The 16,215-nt window shown below is 19.0% G+C and overlaps 1 protein-coding gene across 1 annotated transcript; it reads right to left on the minus strand.

Annotated features, from left to right (window-relative positions):
• Positions 1-1,524: 1,524 nt before the first annotated feature.
• Positions 1,525-13,604, minus strand: LOC128963746 (acetylcholinesterase-1-like). Its single transcript, XM_054310259.1, has 7 exons — positions 13,473-13,604; positions 12,208-12,399; positions 11,391-12,141; positions 10,754-11,288; positions 10,540-10,676; positions 8,083-8,303; positions 1,525-1,566 (listed from the first exon to the last, which is right to left on the minus strand). Exons 1-7 carry the CDS (start codon positions 13,602-13,604, stop codon positions 1,525-1,527), a joined length of 2,010 nt encoding a protein of 669 aa, XP_054166234.1.
• Between the last annotated feature and the right edge of the window lie 2,611 nt (positions 13,605-16,215).

Genomic DNA, 16,215 nt, shown 5'->3' on the forward strand with positions numbered 1-16,215 from the left:
TATTTGATATTATATATATATTATTACTATTATATACTATCATATATATTTTATTTATATAAATTAATAATAATTCTATGCTTAAACCAATATTATTATAATTATAAGAAAATTAAGTTATTTTATAAAATATAATAAAATGAATAAAGTGAAATATATTTTTCTTTTAAAACTAAAAGTAATTAAATTTTTAAACAAAATTTTTATTAAGCTAATATTAATAACAAAATATTTTTATATTATTTATTTAACGTTATATAATTATTTTATATTATTAATAATATTTTTAACAAAAAATTTTTAAAAATATATAAGTAAATTAATTAGTTTTATTATATCCATTTGAATTAGATGCTGTTTGCAATAATATAATAGTGTAGTTTAACATAAACGTAAACAACTATTTTAAAAAAATTAATAAATTAATATTAAATTATCTATTAATAATAAAAATAAATTATAAAATTAAAAATATTATATTTACGGCAATAAGTGTAGTCCTATTGAATGTCGCGAACCCACCGATAGTAAAGCCAAACGTCTGGTTTGAGCGCAACATATGTTTAAACATAAGCCACTCCTTGTACTCCGTGTCCGACAAATAGCGGGCATTCATGGCGTCCAATGTCTGGCCAATGGTTCGGCATTTGTCGTCAAATGTGCCGCATATGAAACATGTGATAATTGTCTCACTAATACCCGAAAGTATACCGTAAGCAATAAATATTGATGTTTTAGCTTTTTGTGTCGACACATACGATATACTTGCCATAACGTATATCTGATGCATAATATCGCAAATAATTATTGCCATATTACATAAATTTATAAATTTTAGCCGATTATCTAGATCATTTATTGTTTTAAATATTATTCTAAATAGATTTCTGTTCGATTCGATATTTTGTTGATAATTATGTTTTACTAATTAATAAAATTTTTTAAAAAAATTATATTAAAATATTTAAGTTATGTCATTTATATAAAAAATAAATATTTTACCTTTATTAATATTATATGAATCTATTAATGATTGGGTAATTTTATCTAATACAGTGTTAGCATATATTGTTACAAAATACATTTGTATAGCAAATGTCCATGATAGTATATAATATTCAGCAAACAATAAAATAGACATAATTCGCATTATTGATAGATAATTATGAAAATGTTCATTGATCAAAATTAAAATAAATATTATGTGTACAATAATAAAATTGACCAACCAAAAACATAGCCAAATATATAATTTCCAATTTGAAATTTGTCTAACATTAGGCCATATATTTTTGAAAAATAATTTTGCCATTTCATAGCCATAGCGATTGCAATAGATAAGTTTGTATAAATGTAGCATGCTCATTAATGTAACGCATGTATAGCGTCCAATAGGTATCGCTTTGCTAACCTGACCATAGCTTTTGACAAAATTATCAAAATCTAGTAAAATGTTTGTATTCAAAACAAACCTAAATATACTAAAGCATACAGACATTAAGTATGACCAATATTTGACCATGCTCAATCTGAGCAAATGGCCATTACGATAACCATAAATGCCGCCTAATGTTACACCAGTTATATTGTTTATGATTATAATTATTGCAATTAATAAATTTAACAATTTTAATTTAGACATAATCATTCTATTTTGAAAATATATTTTTGTAATTAAATTTTTATAACTACTTTTTTTTAAAAAAATAAATGACATATATTATTAACTCTACAATATAAAAAATCTAAAATAAAAATAATTAATATTTTTATTTTATGACATTTATTAATCTATTATCTGAAGTGTATGTTTTTTAATGTATAGCAATGTGATAATAGTTTGACATTTTAAATAAAATAATTTTTACATTTGATAAATTTTTGAGTTAATAAAGTATAATTTTTTTTATTGATTTTTCGATAAGTTAATTAATTTATAATAGATAGTAACAAAAAAAATTATTTTTCACAATAAATATATTTATGGTAATTATTTTGTTTATGAGTAAAATTTAAATATTATGAATTAAGAAATAATCAAATATATAATAGATTATAAATGTAATTTTTTTGTTTAATTGTATTTATTAATCAATCAATATTATAAATGCTAAAAATTAATAAATTACCATAATATAATAAAAACTCTATAATGACAATAATTTTAACAAATATTAATAATTGAACTATTTTAATTAGTTTATTTTAATAATATTAATTTTTGTGAAAATATTTGTTATTCAAATAATATTTATTAATTTCCCAATAAGTTAATCAATTTTATATATTTATAAATAAAAAATAATTTTAATAATTAAACATAACTTTTTTAAAAATTATTTAGGTAGATTATTTTTTTATTTATTTTATAATTACTATAGTAATTGATTATAAACTAAATTATTAACAATTAAAGTTTATTTACAATTAACTGATAACAATATTATTTAAACTTGGACGTTTGAAATAAAATTATTGTATAATTCAATATAAATGTGAATATCTGTAAATAGAAAATATATTTTATTTTTATTTTAAAATCTAATTAAAAACAATAATAAAATACCGAAATAAGTGTTGATTTGTTGAGTTTAGCGAACCCTCCGATTGTCGGACACATTGTCGCTGTGTTTCCAATCATAGCCTTTAATGCAATCCATTGTCTAAACTCATAGTCAGTCATCACTCGGATATTCATACAATAAACTAATTGTTTAATTGATTGTAATTTTTGTTGTATAAAATCGCTCAGAAAACATATTATTATAATTACAACAATACAGTCAATGGGTATAATAATTAATAACATATTGTTCTGATAGATATCAGTCAATATTGTTTTAAAATTAATTACACAAACTATACTATATATGCAACACATAATACTGTAAATAGTATTGACAACATATATTGGCATTATATAATTGAGTGTATCATTAATTAAATTAATTAATATAGCTATTTTATCAATAATAATTATATAATGATTTAAAATTACACATTTATTAGTTTTATTAATTGCGCTAGATACATTGTTGAAAGTATCTATAGTTAAGCATAATAAAATAGAATTAGTTAAATATATAAATTACTTAGTATTAATATAATAAAATTAAATAAAAATAAATTATAACTTACTATAAACACTGGCAAAATTGTCTAAGTCAACTTGTATTTTATTTAATATAAATAATAAATTAATTAATATAAAACATGTTATGCAAACAAAACTTGCAAATGTTAATAAGTGAAATAATATTGAAATTGTCATTAAATAATTTGATAAAATTATATTATTAATTAACAATAGTTTGATGGTATAAATAAAATTAGCTATAACTGCAAGATGTGATAAAATTAGAGTTAGTATAAATAATAATTGACAAATTGATAATTTATTTATAATATAATTGGCAAAATTAGTTGTTATATACAGTATTAGCTTGTACATTTTAGTTGAATTGAGTGTATAAACTAATATTATATGCTGTATATTGACTATAATTAGCGTATATATATAAATATAATTAATAACTTTATCATGCTCATTCAATGATGATGATAAACTAATACATATATTAATAATGACAAAAGTGGTATACAAATTTAAAAGTATTGTTATAATTACTATTACATGTCCTAGAAATTTTACAATAACAGATTGACCATGTTTATTTATTGATCTATCATAAATTAGACCTCCAAACGTTATGCCAATTAGTCGATGATAAATCAATAGTAACCAGTACAATTGACTATGTTTAAACATTTTTATTTTAATAAATATTTAAATAAATTTTTTATATTATAAAATAATATTTTTTTTTATTAAAGTTATAGTTTTAAAATCTTAAAAAAAATTAATCTTGTTTTTTAATAGCTTAATATTTTTTATACTCATAAATCTATTAGTTTTTATTTTCTATTTATAGTAAAAACTAATTGTTATATATCTAATAAATATAATTTTTTGTTATAAAAAAAATTACAGAATAAAATTTAAAAAACATTAAAAGATGAGATGATTGAACTATTATTTTATTAAAATATCATTTAATATTAATAATACACTACTTAAAAAAACAATTTTATTTTGATATTACATTATTAAATTGAATAAAACTATAATATTTCATATTAATATTAATAAGTCAATGATATCAATTTGCTAATTAAATATGTATTATAATAACTTATAGAAAAAATATCTTTAATATTGTATACTTATAAAAATATTTTTTAAATTATAAATAAATATAATTTTAATAAAAATTTGAATAAAAACACAATTACTTTATACTTAATATTTTCATCTATTTTTATATATTTAAATTATAAATAATTAATAATTAACTAAAAGTAATTAAGTAAATTTAATAAAAATAATTTAAACTAAATGTTATTACTAATAATTACAATACCTTTAATAATAAATTAAGTTTTCACATGTAGTTAGATAAAATATTTATATTACATTATTAACATTACGAAAGTTTATATAATATAAGTTAAATATATTGTTTTAACCAAAATCGATATACTGGTATGAAAAATATGATAAAAAATAATTTACATTGTCATTTAAAATTATTAAAAAACAATTTTCATATTATTGTATTTAAAAAATAATTATTATAATAAAAATTATTATTTGCAAAAGCACGAAAACGATTTAATATATTACATGCAATTATATAAATATATTGCAACTTTATTAATTATTTTAGTTATCAATTTTATATTTTACATATTATTGATTTTTATTATTAAAACAATATATTTGAACAAAACAATTATAATAAAAATATATTGAATGATACAATAATAACTTAATACAAACTATTTGTTTTTTAAAAAATTAAATCACTTTGTATTATATTACAATTTATGTCATGACTACTGCAAAAATAAATTACTTAATAATTTTAATAAAATAAGGATAAACAAATGATTATACTTAAAATATAAAATGAATTTAATTAAAAATGTAAAAATTAAATAAAAACAAGCGTTTTAGTTAATAATATAGTTTATAGTATTTTAATGTTTTGTTTGATTTGCCGTTTGAAATAGTATTACTGTAAAATTTAACATAAATGTAAATATCTGTAAAATAAAATAATAATTTTTTTAGTTATAAATAAAATACAACAAAAATATTACCGAAATAAGTGTTGATTTGTTTAGTTTAGCGAACCCTCCGATTGTCGGACACATTGTCGCTGTGTTTCCAATCATAGCCTTCAATGCAATCCATTGTCTAAACTCATAGTCAGTCATAGCAGTGGTATTCATATCGATTACCGATTGTCTAATTAATGCATATTTTGTTTGTATTTTATTGCCAAACAAACACAATATTATTAATGATATAATTGAAACTATAAGTGATATTTTCAAAAATATATCCACTTGTATTGTATTACCGATTATTAATGTATAGCTTTGTATATTAGCTACACTATAGATACTGACCATAGTATAGTATATTTGTGTTACAAAATATATTGATAATGTATATGATATGGTATTGTTTAAGCAATTTACTAGTTTAGCTAATTTAATAATCATTGATTCGCTATCAAAAATCAACAAGGTTAATTTAGTATGATTAGTCATAATGTTAACTTTATTATTAATAACTGTAAAACAATTTTCCTGATTATTATCTATATTAAATAAAACAAATATTAATTAAATCTTATATTTAAAATGTATTTATAAAAAAACTATATAGTTTAATTAACATACCTTGTAAATTGTTAAATTGATTTATTTGTTGTTGAACTTGGTCAGTTATATGCGCAATAAATAATATGATATAACATGTCAAACAGATAAAACTAAATAATGTAATATAGTTATATGAAAATGTTGAAACTATTAAATAATTAACAATTGATTTATCTTTTAATTTAATAGTTGTGATTATATCATTAATAAAATTTATCAATGATATTAATTGTAATAATAACCATATTAGTGAAATAGTTATAAAATAACCAAGTGGCAAATTAAATTTAATACAATTTAAATTATAACTATTAATACAATCGGTTAGCAATTTGTACATTTTTGTCGAATTCAATGTAAAAACTATTGACAAATTTTGTATGTTAATTGAAATAATAATTAGCAAGTACATTTCATTAATTAATATAAAATTAGTTTTGTTGTTTTTAAAATATTGTTTGGTTAGAATTATAGTTTGAATAATATAAATACAACTAAATATAAATGCAATTATTAAAACTAGATAACCAAGCAACTTTAATAGTTTAGATTGTTTAACATTAATTCTATTTGAATTGTTATTAATTTTATCGATATTGTAAATAAATCCACCAAATGTTATACCAAAAAATTTATGATACAATAGCAATAATTTTATAAATTTATTAAATAAGTTTGACATGTCTATTTTATTTTATTTAAAATAAATTTAATATAAATATTTTAATATTATTAATTTTTAAGTGAAGCAAAATTTTATTTTTTTTAATGTGTGAAAACTATTTGTACTATACTATTGAATACTTGTATGTATACTATGCTGTTAGTAACTAAATGACTAAATCGTAGTAAAAATAGATAATTACTTTTTTATTAATTTTTTTTAAACATTATGCATATTATTCAAAAAAACTTAATAACTTTAATATCATTTATTATTATTTCAAATAATTATCAATAATTTAGAGAAAAACAATTATAATTACAAAAGATATCACAATATGTGTAATATAATTAATTTACATATATTTTTATCAATAAAATAAAATAAATCAATAAAATTTTGCAATAATTTTTATATCAATTTAACTATTGTAATAATACATATATACATTTATAAATACACTTTAATAAATAATTTTTAAAAAACTAAATTAGTTTAATAAAATTTATTATTTCAAAAACAAACTTCAATAGCAACTTAATAGTTATCAATATTATAATTGTTATAAAAAAAGAAAACTAATATTTAAAAATAGCTTTATAAATATTATACAAGTTTTATTTTTTAGAAAAAATGTTTTTTATGTTCAAATGCCAAATGTTATGCCAAGTAATTTGTGATATAATAATAGAAAACGTAATAATAAAATAAATTTTGAATTTATAGTAGCCATTGTGAAGTCTAAAAAGTATTTTTCTAAAAATTTTATAATATACTCTACTATAGTCAAATATTGATATTTTTATATGAAATAAAAGTTATAATTTAATAATTTTTAAATTATTTACATCAACAAATTCTATAATTGAAAAAAAATATTTTCTATAACAATATTTTAATTATAACAAATATAAAACCATTAATAATAATGAAAAATTCATTATAAATAATATAAATGAAATATATAATTTATTTTTTGATATAGAAAAATAATTATTTTATAAAAGTATAAGATTATAAATATATTTATCTACAAAACAATTAAAATGCGTTATTAATTTTGATACCAATAAAAAATCAAGAAATTTAATCATTTTGTTTACAACAATATATTATTTACGTAATATTTTAATAAAATAATATTATTATAATAATTATTATTTTAGATTTATTTATAGTTTAAAAATATAAATCGTTAAAAAATAATTGAAATATTAAGTATTTTTTAATTATTAATATTATCAATTATAATAATTTTTTTTAAATTAAAAATTTTCATATTTTTGCTTTAATATGTAGAATAAAATAATATAAAAGTATAAATCATTTGTTATATTATAATAAATAAAGTTTATAAAAATTAAAATAGAAATACCTATACAACAATTTACTTAATTTAATATTACTAAAAAAAGTTAATATTTATTGAAAAAATAATATTAAAAATTTAAAATTAATTGAAGATAAATAACAAAATCATTTTAAAATTTTATTTTTAAAAATTTAATTATGTAATACAAATTAAAAATAAATCAGTAAATAAAAATAATAAATATAATATATCAGTAATAATATTAAACAGTTTGAAATAATATAACGGTATAATTCAATATAAATGCAAATATCTGCAAACAAATTATAATAATAAGTAGTGTTTTTTGAAATTCAATTTAATAATAAAATACCGAAATAAGTGTTGATTTGTTGAGTTTAGCGAACCCTCCGATTGTCGGACACATTGTCGCTGTGTTTCCAATCATAGCCTTCAATGCAATCCATTGTCTAAACTCATAGTCAGTCATCACTCGGGTATTCATATTATTGACTAACTGTCCACATAATTGCCAATTTTGTTTAATTGAATCGCCAAACAAACAAATTATGATTACGTATATGAGTGTTATAACTAAAATTATTATAAATATAATATCGGTTTCGTTTTTATCGGTTAAAAACATTTTGATATTCATATCGTGAGTTACAATATATATGCTATACATTATAGTATAGATAATTGTCATCATAAATACTGACATTGCTAATGATAATGAGTTGTTTAATACATTAACAAATTTAGCTAGATTATTTAAGTTACATTTACATTCAAACAATATACTAGAAATATTATAATTATTTCTTAGACAAAATGTTTTATGTTCAAATGCATCTAAGTTTTTTTTAAAAAAATAAAAAATACTAAAATTAAAATAAATTTATAAAAATAATTTTAATTTATATGATAATATTACCTTTATGCAAAATACAATTAATTAATGCAAATTGAATCTGTTTTAAAGCAAATATTATTAATAACAACAAAACCCATGTTAAAGTCATATAACTAATAAATGTTAATCCAATTATCATTAATGTTAAAGTGAATAAATAATATTTTAATTCTGCATTTTTATTATTTAATAAAATAAATCTTAAAATATTATATGTAATAACTAATAGTTGCATAGTAAGCCAACAAATAAACATTAGGATATAATAAACTATTAATTTTCTATTGTTAAAATATTTGCCAAAATTATCAAATATAAATTTTATTAAACAATACATTTTCGATGAATTTAGTACATATAATAAAACAATTGCCCGTAAATGAGTTAATAATAGATTTCCTAACAATATATACATTTTATATAAATCACGTTTCAAATTTTGATCTAATTGTGTGACTATAGAGCTAATGTATAAAACATCACTAATTGAAATCATTATTATTGTCATAATTAATGATAAATATCCAAGATACTTTAATAATCGGGATTGGTTTACATAATGTTTTTTATTTGTTACATACGCTAAACCGCCAAATGTTATGCCAAATAATTTATGATATAATAGTAGAAAACGTAACATTAAAATAAATTTTGAATTTATAGTAATCATTGTTTATTATATAATAATAGTTTTTTAAATCTAAAAAGTGGATTACTATTTTCTAAAAATATTATAATGTACCCAACTATATTCAAACATTGAAATTATTTATATTAGATAAAAGTTTAAATTTATAAATCATATACGTCATTATTTATATAATTGTAAACATATTAATTATATATTTTTTTTCAATTATAACAAATATCATAAAACAATTAATAATAACAACTTAATTATATATAATATGAATGAAAATAAAATTTATTTATTGGTTTGATTGATATACAAAAATAATTATTTTATAAAAGTATAAGATTATAATACATTTTTACAAAACAATTTAAATGCATTACAAATTAATTAAAACTAAAAAATTAATAAATTTAATTATCTTGTTTACCACAATATATTATTTTAGATTTATTTATAGTTTAAAAAAATAATAACAAAATAATAGTAATAATAAGTTCTTATAAGTTTATAATTTAATATTTTGATTCATTTATTTGATTGATGGATAAGTTTTGAATTATTTTGTTTGTTAGATACTTCTAATTATATAAATTATAATTGCAATCACTATAGTAGATAATCTAAATTTTTTTTGTTTAACATTGATTACATTTGAAATGATATTTTTTATTATACTGTAAGTAAAACCACCAAATGTTATACCAAACAATTTATGATATAATAATATAACATAAGTTTTAAAATTAATGTAATAATAAACTAAACAGTTATATAACAGTTAATTAATGTTAAATAATTTTCTATAATTAATAAAAAATATGTAATAGATCTAACATTATTTAAAAGATTTTTACTTATTATTAAAAAAATAAGATACTATAATAATATTTATTATTTAATAAACATAAAACAACTTACCGTATATTTAGTATTTTTTTATTGATTTTAGAAATATCAATTAAATTAATTATAACATATAATATTTATAACTAGAATAAAATGTTTTGTTTATGCAATTACTATCAAAATAATTTAATAAAAACAATATTATTTCGCGTTTTTATTGAAAAAATATCTGTTTAGATAAATATTTAAAAATATCTTTTATTAATACACAAAAAATTAATTTTGATCTTTTTATTTTTAAATAAATTATAAAATTGGAAGTTTATAAAACATTTCCAATAAAAGTTTATATAAGTTAAATAAATTGAGCAAAAATAACAACTAAATAATTAATAATCTTTGATATTATGTAAAATAATTTTTCCAAATACCGTCACACGTGCTATCAAATGGATTTTTTTCAACACGTGTTAAGTCATACGGTGTTAATATTTTTAATTTGGACACCAATCGGTTGTCGTCGCCATCAGTTGTGTCAAACAATTTTGGCCAATCATTACTCGGTTTACTATTTAAATAATAATAATTTTAAAAAACATTATATTAATTGAAATAAAATAATACTTTATTTTTCATAAACTTTACCCATATTTAGCAAAATCGGTCCACAGTTTCATAATATATAGACTAAAATCATAGTCCTGTTCACTGAACTCTTGTTGTCGATGAACTGGTAAACCAAATATAAAATCATTATCACATCCGTGATGTACAACACTATCGTCAGCCAAATGGCCGGTAAATGGTTCCATAGGTTTCCAAAAATGATTAACCGATTTGTATGCCAATTGATAGTAATAGACATTTGGTGCCGGAGCCGATTGGCTCATATATTTTGCATACAATTTGGCAAACATATAGGTCGGGCATTGAAAAGCCAGATCACCGTACAACTGGCCCAATGACATGTATAACTCTTTACTGTTATCTAGATTAGTGTTATTCAAATAGTATCCAGTTAGTTTATCAATATCTAGATTATGATGAAATTTTTCTAATTTTTCTAGTAATGAACTAAATAATTGTTCATTAATTTGATTAATCAAATCGAGGTTGGATTGCATTGCATAGTATAGCATTGGTCCCTCATGAGTGGCCGAACCGGCCATTAAGTCGATATCTGTATCAATATATTGTAATTATTTTTATAAATATTTAAATAAATTAATATACTGTGTATTATGTATTATTAATATTTAAAAAAATATACTAATTCACAAACCATTAGAAAACTGATCATGTTTAAATACTTTTTGAGGTAATTGTGGTAAAAATTCGCTACCATAAGCTGGATAATTTATCTTTATTGAACTATAATTTTCAGGTTTATTGCGAAACACTTGAGGATCAGGGATATCGCGCAGACAGTCCAACCAGTGATAGTCATAGGGATCGCAACCCAATTGACTGGCAGTTAGTTTAGACATTTCAAGTGCATTCACCGTATCATAAATAGGTTGGTCTTTGCTATTGATATGCGCACCGCTTTGCATAATAGCTCTTCGAAACAGTCCTTTAGACAGCGGTGACATTATTTGTGCCGATACTGACCAACTGCCGGCCGATTGACCAAATATAGTAATCTGATCCCTGTCACCACCAAATGCCTGTGCATTATCTCTGAACCATTTAAGTGCCAACAGTTGATCATATAATGCCAGATTTCCCGGTGCACTATCATCAGCACCGTATAGAAAGCCAAGACTACCGACACGATAGTTGGCCGAAACTATTACAACATCATGAGTGGCCAAAACTGATCCGTTGAGGTTGTCATCAAAAATTGAACCCAAAACAAATCCACCGCCATATATGTAAAACATTACCGGTTTTAATGATTTACTATTGCTTTTTGCATCACTAGGTGTCCACACGTTAAGCACCAAACAGTCCTCGCTTTCGGTCAGACCTCTGTCCACTTGAAAAAAGTCTTGTATACAACTGTTACCCGATTCTGTGCCGTCAATGATATCCTTAAATAGTTTATTAAATATTATTATTATTACTATTTATAACTTTTTAAATGTTTTATTACTTACATTTTTGGGTGCTTTCAATGGTACGGGTCTGGCAAACCTTAACCTACCGACCGGTGGTTCGGCAAACGGTATATTTAAGTATTGGTCGACATATTTATTAAGTAAATGAAGTGTCTGTCCCCGCACTACACCCGAACTGGTGGTCACTAGTGGTGGTAATGATTGATCGCTATTAGTAGCGATAGTACTTAAAATTTGAATTATTATTAAAATAAGTAATTGTAGGAAAAATAATAATTTTAAATACATAATAATAACAATTCTAATAATTTATAATTATAAAAATATATATATAAATAAATAATACAATAAATAATAAACAGTAATAAACTGTACAATGTATACAAATAAAATATAGTGATTTAAATGTGATGACAATGTGAGGAAAGTTTTATTTTTATAAACTTTTACTATTGTTTTAGTTTAGTTTAGTCTACGATTACATTACGTTAGGTAATTGAAGGCCATTCAAGTGTATGGACTGTATATTAGTGGTAATAACTTCAATACTCAATGACAATAATATTAAATTAAAAAAATCTATACATTTTGAAATTGAATGCATCTACAATGTATAATATCAAGGCTATGACTTTTACATTGAGTTTAAGTAATGAAATAGTTTTTCTTTTAAAATTATCATTACTTTAATAAACGTAAGTTTAATGTTTCAAGTATTTAAATTTTTGTGTAAATTACATTTTTACATGTAAATATATATAGGTATATTGTTAGTATAAATCTAATAAATTTATATATTGTATATAACACATAAGTCAAGATACACAATAATAACAATTTATGATAAAAAAATCATTTTCTGCAGTTAATTATTTATTATAAAATTTCATATAATTTATATTTATACTTTATTACAAATTTTTTTAAAAATGTTTTCAAATTAATATTATTTTTAAACTTAAAACTAATACATAATAAATGCTAATTATAATGTTAACATTTATTAATATTTGTTTGGTATATTAATTATTTTTATACAACAGTATATACAGTGAAATTTATTAATTATTTCAAAAATTTGCTTAAAATTGGTTAAAAATTAGATTTGCAAATTCAGTATTTTATACAGTATGGATAATAATAAAAAACAATTATTATTTTATTAAATATTATAGTCATTAATAATGTTAAACAGTTTGAAACAATATAACAGAATAATTCAGAATAAATGTGAATATCTGTAAAAATAAAAGATTATTAAATTAATTATTTTAAAAAAAAATCTAATTTAATATAAGAGATACCGAAATAAGTGTTGATTTGTTGAGTTTAGCGAACCCTCCGATTGTCGGACACATTGTCGCTGTGTTTCCAATCATAGCCTTCAATGCAATCCATTGTCTAAACTCATAGTCAGTCATCACTCGGGTATTCATACTATTGACTAACTGTCCACATAATTGCCAATTTTGTTGAATTGAATCGCCAAACAAACAAAGTATGATTACACTTATAACTAATACAACTATAATTATTTTAAATATAATATCGGTTTCGTTTTTATCGCTTAAAAACATTTTGATATTCATATCGTGAGTTATATTATAGATGCTATACATTAGAGTATAGATAATTGTCATAATTAATACTGACATTGCTATTGATAATGTATTATCTAATAGACTGACAAATTTTGATAGTTTATTTAGTTCACATTTTGTATCAATTAATATATTAGCAATATTATGATTTTTTGTTAGACAAAATGATTGATATTCAACAATATCTATATTTTAAAAATAGTAAAAATTAAAATTAGTTTATAATAATTAATTTTTAAAAAAATAATAATAATACCTTTATTTAAAATACAATCAGTTAATGAAACAATAATTTTGTTCAAAGCAAATATTATTAATAACAGTAATGAGTATGTTAAAAATATAAAAGTAAAAAAAAATAATGCAGTTATTAGGAATATAAATATATATAAATTTTTTTCTAAACTAATAAATTGTTTATTTATTAATGATAATCTGAAAATAATATATGAAATAACTAATAGCTGACTAATAAACCAACAGATAAATATTAGCAAATAATAAATTACTAGTTTTCTATTAGTAAAATAATTGTTTAAGTTATCTAGTGTAAATTTTATTAAATTAAATAATTTTGATGAATTTAATACATATAGTAAAACAATTGCTCGTAAATGATTTAATAATAGATTAAATAATAGTATAAACATTTTATATATTGCATTTTGATCCAATTGTTTGACTATTGAGTTAATGTATAAAAAATCAGCAATTGAAAATAGTATTATTGTCAAAATTAATGATAAATATCCAAGATACTTTAATAATCGCGATTGATTTACATAATGTTTTCTATTTGATACATACGCTAAACCGCCAAATGTTATGCCAAAAAATTTATTATATAATAGTAGAAAACGTAACAATAAAATAAATTTTGAATTTATTGTAGTCATTGTTTATTATTGTAGAATAATAATAGTATTTTAAGTCTAAAAAAGTAGAGATTAGTATTTTTCTAAAAAATATTATAATGTACACTAATATAGTCGTATATTGATATTATTTATATCAGATAAAAGTTTAAATTTTTAATAATTAATAAATTTTTTACATCATTAATTATATAATTGGAAACATATTAATTATATAATTGGAAACATATTAATTATAATTTTTTAATAATAACAAATATAAAACAATTAATAATAACAACTTAATTACACATAATATTAAACATTAATATTTTTAAAACTAATTTTTACTATACTTTACTTTACTTTATTATACTCTAGTATAGTTAAATATTGAAGTTTATTTAGATCAAATATATGTATAATAACTTATTTACAGTAATTAAGTAATTATATTATTGAAAAGATGTTATTTGTAATTTTAATTAATAGAAATTATTTTAATTATTTTAGATGTAATTAAATCAATTTGAAGAATAATTATATGTTTGATATAAAAATTTAGTTATTTTATACAGTAGATTATATTTTTCATTTTATCTATACAATTGCATAACAAATTAAAATTAATATTAAAAACAATAAAAAAATTTAATTATTTTGTTTACAACAAAATATTATTAGAATAGTTACTAATATAATGAAAGTCTAAAAAATTAGCTAATAATAGATAAATTTATAGATTGAATTTCTAGATTTATGATTCAATTGAATCCAATTTCAACATAATTAATTTTAAAAGCATATTGTTAAAAATATATAAATACTTAATAATATTATTAATATATGATGACATAAAAAAATTATAGTAATAAATAAAATTAATTTTTAATAGATTATGCAAGTCTAAATTTATCAATTTACTTAAATGCATTTACAGTAATAGATTGTTTAGATTTTTTTATAAAACAATATTAAATTATATTAATATATTATTAAAATATTTTGTAATAATAACAGTTAGAACTTAACAAAAGTATTTCGTAATTTATTTTATTAGAAACTTTATTATTTAAATAATTACCTTTTTTAGTGATAAAAAATAATATAATAAATTTTATTGAAAAACTATTTATTATTTTGTTTTATTATATTTTAGAAAATAAATGTTATTAATAGATTTTTTAAAAATAAATTGCAGTTTTTTAACTATTCAAAACACCGGTAGTCATAGTAAACATACAGTTGTTATGTTATAATTATTATTTTTTTATATTAAACTAAATAACATATATTAGATTATATTATTATATATATTATTATTATATTATTATTATATATTACTTATTATATAAGTATAAATTTGTAATATTAGTAAATAGCAAGTAGTAATTTATTTTTTTTTAAATATAACATTGCATTATTTAACTAATAATTTAATATTGAATTTTAAAACTATAAATTATTTAAATTTTAATTAAAAACATCATGCAATCATTGAATTTATTATTAAAATTATTATTATTTTATCATAAATTAATTGGTATAACATTTGGTGGTTTGACATATAATGTCAATAAGAATAATAACAC

Source organism: Oppia nitens, unplaced genomic scaffold, assembly GCF_028296485.1.
Source record: "Oppia nitens isolate AA-2021 unplaced genomic scaffold, nextdenovo-longstitch-racon4-pilon3 scaffold7_pilon_pilon_pilon, whole genome shotgun sequence".
In the NCBI taxonomy this organism is placed as follows: Eukaryota; Metazoa; Arthropoda; class Arachnida; order Sarcoptiformes; family Oppiidae; genus Oppia; species Oppia nitens.